Genomic DNA, 12,933 nt, shown 5'->3' with positions numbered 1-12,933 from the left:
CACTTTAGTTTAGAACAGCAGGAACACAAGTGGAGTGATAAACACACAGTGAGGCGTCCGAGTGTTGATGGTGTCACACCATCAGTGCTCATGGAACGTCTCTCGTCCAATCAGATTTGAGGACCGGAACTAACTGTTTTATATTGTTGATTACGCAATTTTGATAAGACACGCCAGAGTTATGGATGTCGCCATCTTCTTGTCACTGTCACCTATGGTTACAGCTGTTAGAATATGGTTGTGACTTTGGTTGTTTGTTCTTACATACAGTATTCAAACTGCTACTGCACGCTGTTGTATGAACAGGACATTTCAATACTCACACCTGTAAGTAAATACGGTTGTCAATCCAAAACACTGACAGTGTGAATGTAGCCCAAATCAAAATGAGTCAAAATGATTTTTTGTGGTGATCAACATTATGCAACCAATTGAGCTTAACTTGTATTGAACCCAGCATACTCCTTTAACAAGTCTTTTTGGGAATAAAAGATACTCTGATTAAATCAGGAGATAAGAAGAAAATAATAGTTAGGATTAATGTTATTCTTAGGAATACTTTGTGAATCCCACCCCTGGTTCCTTCAGGATTCCATTAACAATTCTTGTAGTAATTTTGAGGAACGCAGAATAGACAATGATTGGAAAGCATTTCTTATTGTATTAATTCCACAGAACAATAATAACAAATCTGAAATATGTTATATTGCATGTTTCTATAGAACTCTCTATGCAGTATATAACTCTCTAAATTATTCAAATAGTTAACCATGATTTTAAAGGAATGTTTTGGGTTTAATTCAAGTTAAGCTCAATTGACAGCATTTGTGGCATAATTTTGATTTCCTCATAAATTAATTTTGACTTCTTTAAAAAAAAAAAAAAGGAACAATTGCGGTCACAGTAAGGCACTTACAATGGAATGAGTGGGGCCAATCCATTAACACAATCTCTGTAATACATTATTGTAGTACAATAAAATTGCTTACCAGGATTACAGTATTTCTGTGGCATTAGTGGCACCAACAGCATAATAAAAAAATTTGTTTGAGAGATTTGTTGTCAAACCTTCCCCCTCGTCTTGCATAGTTCAGTTAACAGCCAGTCTCTGCCCAAACACCCCTTTGGGATTTTTTATAAGTACCATAGACCCACAGTGTTGCCCCTCTTTTTGCAATTACTCAAAATTAGGCTTGTCTTAATCATTCTTGTGGAAATAATCTCATTGTACCTTTACAATAACAATGAATACCTTGGATCCTGATTTCAATGGAAGAAAACTACCTTACAGTGACAGCTAAAAAAATGGTTCTTTGTCACAAATATACATTTTCCTCTCTTAAGGCTGCACCGTTCCAGTGTTTTAAAGCTTCATTAGGCTGTTTATTCTGTCTTAGGGACCCTCTCATCTTTCTGTACAGCTTTTTAAAATGTAGTTATGCACTTATTTTCTGTTCTCCCCAGGCCTTAGATGCTATTAGAGAAATGTTCCTCGCCGCTGGCAGGAGCGGACGCTCTCAGCAGTTTGTTGTGTGTCCAAAAAGCTTTTAAATGTAGAATGTATGTCCCACCAGCACACTTTGAGGAGACGTATTGGATGATGGCTTGTAATGTATTTTTCAACCCCTAGAATGTTTACCATGTTTCAGTGAAACCTTTGCTTAGATGTGCTGCTTTTTTGTTATGATTTTCAAATCAGCTGTAGTCTCTTGAGTCTTTGTTTTTCGAAAGTGTTTGATCGGGGTGAGTTCAAGTTAATTAAACATGATAAAGTATTCACTGAATGAGTCACAACTAGAACAACACATGTTCTGCTAAGTAATTCTTAGCATAGTCTTGCATAGCCAGACTTTTGACTATCCGCATGCAATCTGGTCCACATTGCTGCTTGTTCTAGCCAAGAACCACCCACATAGACAGGAAGAGAGCGCATGACCGACATGGAAAGTGACCAGCCACTGTTTGTTACCTTATCACATGGGTGGGTTTAAGGCTAATCACTGTGGTATCATTTAAGATAAACCCACCCCTTAATGGAATGCAAAAGCAAAACAAGCTGTGATAAGTTGCTGTCTATGCCAAAAACTCAAAAATCTGGCTCCACAAGAATAATATTTGCATTATATTATGGCTGCTCAAATCGAGCTGTTTTTGGCCAAACAAAGCTATTATAGCCAAATTAGGTCTCCCAGGTCTGAAGAATAAACATAAGGATCATCTTATTAATTTATTTATTCATAACAGAGCCTTCTTCAATAGAAGTTTAAGTTATGCAAGGAACATACCCAACATCACATTTACTCAAAATTAGGCTTCCCTTGATCCTTCTGCTGGTGCCAAATCATCATGATGACATTTTATTTTTGTACAGGCAATTAAACGGTTGCTCAGATCTCTAAATGACCCAGTTACTTTAATAGATCAATTGATTTGTGAAAGCATCATTCAGCATGTTTGCATACACCAAGACCTTTCCAGAACAGCACTTCATTAGATGAGTTGAAAGCTGTTACTGTCAGGCTGGTGGTATTTGGGAATTTTAATTAGTCGGAGTGTCACTCAGATGTCCTGACACTTTAGTGGGGGTTGAAGTGTTTTTATGCAACTTAACATTAATGTTTTCACAGTGAAAGCTGCTTTTTATTGCTTAAATATGACAAATATATATATACTATTTTTTAAAGGGAAAGATACATCAGTGGGGTTTCTGAAACAGGAGTTCTGAGGTTTTAATATTTTAATATCCTCTTATTCAGTACAAACACAGAAAAACAGCTATTTGATATCATATTTTCCAACAGCATTCTGAAGATTTTAAGGTCTTTGAGCTAACAAAGAAAATATAATTAATTAAAATCTCTATGGTAAAATAGATTTTTAGCAGAAATGTATCAACATTGAGCACCAAGATTGTTAAACAATGGTCAGTGTAAATTCAGCTTTGTTCTGTCCAAAGGTTCACCATTCAGAGAAGTTGTTGTTTCCATGGAAATGTGAATTACAGAGTTTTTTGCAAGCTAGAAGAAGCCAGATAAGTAACACTAAGTTACAGTAGACACATCCACACTTATACACTGCAAAAAAAAAATCGAAATAAACTGGCACCTGTGATTGTTAGAATAATTATATAAAACATACAGTAGTAATGTCCAGTTCGTGAATCATTCTTTTGAACCGGTTCTTTTTAGAACCAGTTCACCAAATCGGACTGAATCGGTTGAAACAGTTTGCGTCTTGAGTCAACACTGATCCACGAGTTACACTACCTTAACCTGTCTCTCAGATGTGCCTAATGCTCCGAATCAAAATGAGCCAATAACCTTGAGTAATATGACCTAGAACTGGTGATATCTGCTTTTGCCAACTCTTCTTTGCAATGAACTGCTCCAAGTTCACAAATCACACTGAATGCTCCTTTCGCAACGGTTCTCGAGTTAACAGTACACTGAACTGAGTGTAGTGTGCTGAACAACAGAAAGTGTAACAAATAGAACATACTGGAAATATGTTTATGACTTGAACGTATGAAGATGATCCTGTCTGCAGTTCTCGAGTCAAAAGTGCAGTTCGAGAGTCAACGGTACACTGATCCCAGGACAGCAGCTCTCGAGTCAACAGTACATTGAGTTCTACACATGTCTAAAGCATATAAAGTGTTTAAACCAGTCTTAATCAAAACAATTTAGGTTGAAAACGCATTGATATTGCTGCATTTACATCATCTACACAGGAACAGCATTTTTGTGCCCAGAAAAATGACTAATATTGTGTAGGTCCCTCTCGTGCCACCAAAAATGAGCCAATTCTGAGATGATATTCTTCTCAACACAATTGTACAGAGCAGTTATCTGAGTTACCGCAGACTTTGTCAGTTTGAACCAGTCTGGTCATTCTCTGTTGACCTCTCTCATCAACAAGGTGTTTCCATCTGCAGAACTGCCGCTCACTGGACGTTTTTGGCACCATTCTGAGTAAATTCTGAGTAAATTCTGGTGGCTGGTTTGAGTATTTCTGTAACTGCTGATCTCCTGGGATTTTCACACACACAACAATCTCTAGAGTTTACTCAGAATTGGTCAAAAAATATCCAGTGAGCAGCAGGTCTATGGATGGAAACTCCTTGTTGATGAGAGAGGTCAATATATATGTATATGTCTTTTTTTCTGTGAATTCATACAATTTTATTTTACTATAGGGCATAAACAGTATATTATTATAGTGAAATATTGAAATATATTTATTTATTATATATAATATTATTCATTTTTAGGCATATGTAATTGTAGGGAAGTATTGATATTTATGAATTATGTATAATATTTACATTAAAAGCATATACTGTATAAATATAGGCCAAGCTTTGTCCCTTGGTTTTTGTTTTAAAGAGTAATTTTATCTTTATAATTACATTTTCTATTTTTTTATATTATTATTATTATTATTATTATATTGTATTTTTATTGAATTGTTTTTTGTTGTATTTCTTTTTTAAATTCCATATAAAATCACTGAGTCAACTTTTTTGCCAACTACTTCAATTAATTAATTAAAAGAAAAAAAATTGATAGATTAGATACATTAAATTAGGTACGCTATAACTTTTATGTCATCTATGGCAATATTTAATGCGATATTACGTGTAACACTGTAATGTAATATTAAGCACTATATCAGTTGTTACAAATAAAAAAAAACAGGGAAACCCTTTACGATGGCTTTTTTGCCCCATATTGTACATTTTGACTGCCTTTTTTATCTTCAGTTGACATTTTTTCCAAAAGGCCCTTGTTAAATTTTCACCCTTTGAGAATGGTCCTGTCCCAAATGGCATAATTGATGCATACTTATGGTTTTGCATGCTTGCAATGGTCACCATATGCACGTGTCCATGAAATCCAAGAGACTGTAGGGTATCCCATTTGTGGTTTCAGAGAGATACTCATGAGCGCCTCTTTGTGGGCCCTTTGACCCTCAATACACCCTTTTGCCAAGTCCCATGCTGATGCAGGCTCCACAGAAAACTACTACCCAACAGTATATGTGGCACTATGAGCTTAGTCATTTGAAACAGAGCCCTTTGTTTCTTGAGTCTTGAAATGTCCACCATGAACAGGCTGGTTAGATTCAAACAGGAGAAAATATTTTCTTTCAGATCACTACTTCCCTGTCTCTTTTTCACAGCAGTGGATTATGTTTTAGGAATCTGTATTCTCTGTTGTGAGCCAATGTGATTATTTATGGGGCACAGTTGGGTGCCAGGAGTGAGGACTTTAGTGTCTGTCTGTGCAGGTATTTAATGTTTCACTGGGGGAAAATGCTTTTCGTAACAGTGAGACATATTCCTAACAGCTTCTGTCCCAATCATATGTGTTCATGGTTAAATGTGCTCTCTCCATGTTTAACTTCACATGCATGCACTCTTTACATGCCACAAGAATGTAAAGAACAGCATGTAATTGAAGCATGTGTTCAAGTAATGTCATTTGTCGATGTTCAATGGCATCAAGTGAGTGCAAAAGCATGTTTTTGAGAGAGAGGAAAATACATATATTGGCAGCACGTTATAACGTGAACATTTCAAATGTTTTTATTCTCTCTATTTGACATATGTTTATCTCTCATTCTATCACATTTGATTTCTCGGTCTTCTCCATTCTGCATCCCTCACTTAGAATATGTGGAATGCTCAGAAACTTAGCTGGAGGATGTGATGAGGTTAAGAGGGAACAAGCAATATGGAGGCTCATTAGGTTGATTCTCAGGTTAAGAGCTTTGCTCGCGGTGCTTCAGGTCTGGTAGTAGTACTAGACCAAATTCATCTGTTCTGAGGGAATGGAGCTCCTAAATGCTTTCAAACAGCACACATGGGCAAGCAGCCTCGTGAAAAGTGGTCTGTACTCAAACCCAGACTAATTTAATATATTCTATCTCTTTCCCTCTCTGTTTTTCCTCATTCTCTCTTTGTCTGTGTCTTTATCTTCATCTGATATCACTCTCTCTCATTACCCCAGCATTTCACTTCAGATTGTTACATTTTATCCACATTTATCATCTTTCTTTGGTCTATCCCTATCCATAGTTTCATATTTGACTGATTAATCTTCTTTTTGGCACTGTTTAGACCTGGTATTAAAGCTAAAATGTGTATTATCTGTGACACAAACACAACCAAAATAAAAAGACAAAAATAGTGGTATTATCTCTCTCTATTCTCAGACAGCACTGCCAGCATCATCGCCAGACGGCGGCGATTCCATAGACTAACCCAGGAACTCTATGAGCTACCGGTGGTGGTGTGGGATGATGGACAACCTGTCCTGAGCAGCACTGGGACCCTGACACTGAGAGTGTGTTCCTGTCAGAGAGGCACCATACTCAGTATATGCCAGAACGATGCTTTTCTCTCTTCTGCAGGACTCAGCACAGGCGCTCTTATAGCCATTCTGCTCTGTGTGCTTATCTTACTAGGTAAGTTCAACATGCAATTGATGCCTCTAAATAGGCAAATATAGCACTAAAGATTTAGTCAAAATAATTTAAAACATTTGAGTTGGGCCAAGATCTGTATACAGTGCATTCCCTCTCGACGGCTGCATATCTCATCTCTGCTGGAACAGCTTCCGACTGATGTAGATGACTGGGTGTTCTTCACCTTGAAAATCCTGGGAAAGGAAAGCCCAGAGTCCTTTTTCCAAAACATCAGTCTGTAGGAGGAAGGGAAGAGAAAATCAGGGGCATATAGGACCGGTTCAGATGTTAATACCTGCTTTAACCCTCTGGGGACTGAGGGTGTTTTGGGCCCTGGAGAAGTTTTGACATGCCTTGACATTTGTGTTTTTTTCAGTTGCTTAAAAATATATTAATGGCTAAAGTCTGATAACACTGTATTCAGCACAAACTGGGCTACAATAATATGTGAGCAACATGTGTGTACATGTTTTAATTTTTGAGAAAATTACGTTTATGCATGGTTTTTGAAAAAAAGCATGACTCCCAACTGTAACATCTTGTTCACCTCCTCCTCGATGACCTGCTGGCGAGCCTCTGGGACATGATAGGGCAGTTGCCTGACAATGATTCCTTGAGTGGTCCGAATGTCATGGGAGGTGATGTGTGTCTGCCCAGGTCTGTCTAAAAACACATCTTTAAATTTGTGGGTGAGGCAATGTAAATCCTTCTTCTGTGAGGGATTTAGTATTTCGCCTACCTCGACCACTGGGTTTTCATCACTGACAAGGGCAGCCAACCAAGCGTTAGGATCTAGCCAGTGCTTCAGGTTGTTGACATGGTAAATCTGTATCTTTTTCCTTTGGCCAGGTTGTCAAACCTTGTATGGCATTGGTCCCACCCACTCAACGATGGTATAAGGTCCCTGCCATGATGCCAGAAATGTTGCTCTGTTAGTTGGTATTAAGAGAAGGACCTGGTCTCCTGGGTGGAACTCACATATCTGAGCGAGTCAGTTGTAAACTCTCTACTGAGCATGCTGGGCCTCCTGGAAGTGTTCTCGGACAAGCGGCATGACCCGGTTGTTCCGTTCCCGCATGTCCTTTACATGCTCAATTACAGAGCGATGTGGCGAGTGATGTTGTTCCCATGCTTCTTTGGTCACGCCAAGTAGTCCTCGTGGCTGCCGACCGAACAGGAGCTCAAAGGGATTGAAACCGTTGGAGGCCTGAGATACTTCTCAAACTCCAAACAGGACATACGGGATCATGAGGTCCCAGTCATGCCCATCCTCAACGATCACCTTCCTGAACATCCTTTTCCGTGTTTAATTGAAGCACTCTACCATGCTGTCTGTTTAGGAGTGATATACTGAGGTACGAAGACGTGGTATTTGCAGGAGTTTACACAGCTCGGCCATCAGCCTGGACATGAACGTGTGCTAGTGTGATGAAAGCTTCTGTCTTCGACCAGGGTACCACCAATGACCTCTTTTCTTCACCCCTCCCGTTGGCCACACAGTATAACAGGTCCTGGTCTATGATAAAGTGAGGGGAAGGGAGGGATCCGTCCTGTTGTGGGATCCTGTTGACGACTTTCACTTGAGGACTTACACAATATTATGCAGGTGGTTTTAATGTTGTGGCTGATCGGTATGTGTGTGTGTGTGTGTGTGTGTGTGTGTGTGTGTGTGTGTGTGTGTGTGTGTGTGTGAGCGTGTATTTATCACTTTGTGGGGACCAAATGTCCCCATAAGGATAGTAAAACCCGAAATTTTTGACCTTGTGGGGACATTTTGTCGGTCCCCATGAGGAAAACAGCTTATAAATCATACTAAATTATGTTTTTTGAAAATGTAAAAATGCAGAAAGTTTTCTGTGAGGGTTAGGTTTAGGGGTAGGGTTAGGTTTAGGGGATAGAATATAAAGTTTGTACAGTATAAAAACCATTATGTCTATGGAAAGTCCCCATAAAACATGGAAACACAACGTGTGTGTGTGTGTGTGTGTGTGTGTGTGTGTGTGTGTGTGTGTGTGTGTGTGTATATATATATATATATATATATATATATATATATATATACACAGTATGTTCTAAATATACTAATTTGAATTTACATTGCATAGTTAAAAAATTATTAGTTTTAGTAAATGTTAATTTGTGTATTTGTTTTCCTGACACCTCGTATATTGTGTATCACTACATTTATGTCAGATGCCGAATTATTATTAATTGTATTGCTAATGTTCTGAATGGCAAATCCTTTACGGAGGAAAACAGAAACGGTTCTTGAGAATATAATAATTCAACACATTTCTATTTATTTTATTTTATTTATTTATTTTTGGCTTAAACCTTTTTTTTTTTCCTTAAGTCAAAATGTTGAACTCTTTTAAAATCTCACATTTCTGCCATCAAACTAATCATCATGTGAAAAACAAACCTTATCTTCTTCGACTCTATATGTTTAGTATTCACAGCAGGAGTCTGTCATAATGCCAGTTGATCTGGCACTGTTTAACTTCTGACTTTTAATCTTTTTAACCAGCATATCAAAGATAAGGGACAGGACTTGAAGGATTTTACTAGTCCCATAATACCAGGTCAAATGTCATGACCGCATTAAAATGCCATGAACTTTATTGCAAAACACCACTTCACTGCCTCATCTCCTTCTTCTCATATGTAAAAGTGTTTCATAAGTTGTTATTGTACTTATCAGGGTCTATCTAAACATAAAAAATGTATGTGTATTAGAGCCACACTTTTGTACGAATACCTACAAATACCAGAGATAACGTTTTATAGAAAGCACTGCAGAAAAATATCAAGGAAAAAAAATACACACACAAAAAAATTAAACGGGAAGACAAAATATATGGGAAAATAACAATGAAATATGTGAACAAAAACAGGAGTTAGAGATGCTGGGTGAGCTGTTGACAGGTTTGTATTAAAGGTGCGAGTTCAGGAAAGTGAGCAGCATATCTAATAGGCCCACTCTCATTCAGACATCCATAAGCACATTACCACCTCTCTTTTCTCTTCCTCTCTCTCATCTCCTGCTCTCATCTGTTTCCTCCCTCTCTCCAGCACTGGTTGGATGGGTTAGGTCTCACCTTGCAGAGGCGATGCTCTCTTCTTTTCAAAAGTAACAGATTTTCACGCTCACCCGGGCAGCTGCAGGGGCTAAATATAGCTCTGAACCGCATGCTACGTGTTGCACTTGCCGCAGCTATATTCCTGTTCAAACATGGCTCTATTTGCCCCTAATTGTACTTGGTGATCAAATCTACCCCCTTACACTTTTTTTTTTTTGTAGATTTACTGGCTTTAATGGAGCTAATTATATTGAGAGATGTGATATTGACTTATTTGTTTATCAAACACTGCACATAATGTGTCATTTTTTGCATTCTCGTAGCAGCACAATGTTGATGTTCAATATTCATACAACAGCTTGCAATGTGTTTTCGTTGTTTTACTGTTTACCAGTGTTGCTAAATGATTGTTGAGCTACAATTATACAGTGTTAGCTGTTAGTGCACTATCGACTATTCTGTTTGTTGGTGAATCATGACTGTATTTATTTATTTATAGAGTTTGTACTTACAAATTACAACTTCTAGGCACTGGATTTATTTATTTATTATTTATTATTTATTTATTCAGATTGCAATTAAAAATAACTATTTCTAGCCAGTTTATTTATTTATTTATTGAATGTAAACTCACAGTGAACAATTACTATCCAGTGGATTTATTTATTTATTTATTGAGATTGCACACACAAAGAGCAATTTCTAGCGAGTGAAATAAACAGCTGAGTATAATTAAAAAATATATATTCTATGGGAAATTGCCTGGAAATGAATTACCAAATTAAAAATATTTTTCCATTACATTTGGAGCACTGTTATCTTAAACAGTCCAAATATACGTTACACAAGTGACTTTAATAATGTGCAATTTCTACATCTATTATACTAGCATCACCCTACGAATTGAAAAATAAAAATTAAATAATAATTTCCAACAGGCTTCCCGAACACTCATGTGCTATTGATTGAACAAACAGATAGTCCCTCCCAAACCTCAATCCATTGGTTAAGCCATTGTTTCGGGCTGGTCAGGATGCTAAATTTTTTATAGCGCCACAGTGTTTTCAGACACTTTTCAAATGACTCAACCTATACATTGCTTACTTAAATGCTAGTTGTCTCTTCTTATTAAGCTTGAATGGCTTGAATAATGAGAGTTCCTCCAACACCCTTGAGTCAGCTAATAGTGCATTAGTGAAGTGAAAAATAACCTAGACTAATGTGTGATATTACCTTATTGCTGTTCACCCTGCTCCAATTCATATCCACTGATTTCTTTGGCACTTGATGTTTTTTCTTCTTCATACATTGAGGATGCTTCACACCTGCTTCTACTGATCCTACTCATGTTGCATTCATTTGCGATTTATTTGCCCTGTTAAAAGTCCCCTGGAGAAATTATTCACTATTAATAACACTGATACATTATTTTATTTATATATTTATTATTGCTTTCTATTTAAGATTTGCAGTACTTGAAATTAATATTTTATGTGCCTTATATCTCTTAGCAAAATTTCCCTTGGCTCTTGATGATGTTTAATAATGACGATGTAATTACCTTTCATTCCTTTTGATTTTAATATAGTAAACTTTCTTCTTTCTCTTGTCATTTTTCCAGGTAATGATATGGGTTTGTAGGAATAGTTCTCCCAAATATTTACATTTTTAATTATATTTCACTTCAAATTTAAGCATTGTCTTTTTTACGATTATTTATGAATTATGCAGTTTTTTATGATTTTATTCCTATCGCTGTAACAAAGACCTTTTTTTCTTGTTCCTCACAGCTATTGTGATTCTGTTCATTACGTTGCGACGGAGCAAAAAAGAGCCACTGATCTTCTCAGAGGAGGACATTCGCGAAAACGTTGTGACGTACGATGATGAAGGCGGTGGTGAGGAGGACACAGAGGCCTTTGACATCATCGCTCTCCGGAACCCAGCTGCCGCTGAGGAACTAAAATTCCGCCGGGACGTCCGACCGGAGTGTGTCTGGTCAGGGTTGTCAAGGAGACCGCCCCGTTGCCTTGTAGGTGACCACCTGAGCTCCTCGTCCTTGGACATAGATGAGGAAATGCATGTAGGGGAGTTTATCAAACAGAGAGTGGCAGAGGCGGATCAGGATACTAGCATACCGCCTTACGATTCCTTACAAACCTATGCCTACGAGGGTCAAGGGTCACCAACGGGCTCCATCAGCTCACTTGGGTCAGCTGGTGCACATTCGGAACAGGACTACAACTTCTTGGATGACTGGGGGCCGGAATTCCAAAAACTAGCAGAACTTTACGGTGATGAACTTGAAACAGAGTCGGAATCAACTGAAAAGGCAGATTCAGAGAAACAGACATAAGCGTTTGTCAGTGTCAAAAAACTGTGAATGATTAAAAAATAAAAAACAAAACCTTGCTCTTTTTCGACATAATCTCATCAATAAAAACTAGACATTTTGGAATGTTACGCTCACCGCTGTAAAGACAGACTTGACTGAGTTTTTTTCTCTTGTTTCTTTTGGATGATCGGAGCTCGGAATTCCAACAAGACAAGAATGATTTTGAAAAGAAAATCAAGCCAAAAAGAATACAAAAATCTAATGAAAATAAGTAAAATATTTTAGCTGTTGTATATTTTTTATTGATCAATAAAATCTGTGAAATTATGCGTGCATATATATATAATTATTTATTTATTTCTATTTCATTTTTTTGTGGTTTTTGTTCCATGTCTGTTAAAATGTTGATTATCTATTCACTATACTTATAAAATTAACTGTTATCAGATAAATACATTTACAATTCACAGTCTCTCTCTTCCAGGAAAACGGACCAAAAATATTGATAACTCAATCTTGCACTGAATCTACACATTTTGTGTCCAATGAAATGCTCTCTAGAATTAAAAAAACTTCTCCCCCATTAATATTTACCAATGACTAGCATCAACATGAAGCAATGTTGCGGATGTCATTCATCAAACAAACAGCTACTCAAAGAGTCTTTTCAAGCAAATAATATGTTTATGTTTTGTAACAAACCCAAAGCCTAATTGTCACCAAAGTAGCACAATAACAGTTCAATACTTATATTTGCACAGCCATCATATCTAAACGCGACAACACGTTTTCTCATCTAGAACACGTCTACTTTTTAGTGCAGATGCAATTTTCATTCACACAAACAGCAACTTAAACTGTGTTTTCAGGCATATAATGCATTTGTTTTCTGAAACCAACTATCACAAAAGTACCACGATGAAAGTTTAAAACATGTATACTCACAGTGAAAACATGCTGATCGAATGTGATTATCTGATGCACGTAGCCAAGTCTATTTACATTAGCGCTTGACACACACAAAATGTCTGAGAAGTCAAACAGTGCATA

At 37.2% G+C, this 12,933-nt stretch overlaps 1 protein-coding gene across 1 annotated transcript in view; it reads left to right on the top strand.

Moving 5' to 3' along the window:
* The window catches only part of LOC127633250 (cadherin-18-like), a 112,856-nt gene extending 100,730 nt beyond the window's left edge, over positions 1–12,126 (top strand). Inside the window, exons 11-12 of the mRNA XM_052112201.1 lie at positions 6,217–6,468; positions 11,339–12,126. Of these exons, the coding sequence (XP_051968161.1) occupies positions 6,217–6,468; positions 11,339–11,904 (818 nt within the window). The 3' untranslated portion in view covers positions 11,905–12,126. The remainder of the gene's footprint in view (positions 1–6,216; positions 6,469–11,338) is intronic.
* The last annotated feature ends 807 nt before the right edge of the window (positions 12,127–12,933 follow it).

This window comes from Xyrauchen texanus, chromosome 40 (assembly GCF_025860055.1).
Source record: "Xyrauchen texanus isolate HMW12.3.18 chromosome 40, RBS_HiC_50CHRs, whole genome shotgun sequence".
NCBI classification, from domain to species: Eukaryota; Metazoa; Chordata; class Actinopteri; order Cypriniformes; family Catostomidae; genus Xyrauchen; species Xyrauchen texanus.
Note: the sequence above shows the minus strand (reverse complement) of the source record. Positions and strands in the feature narration are given on the sequence as shown.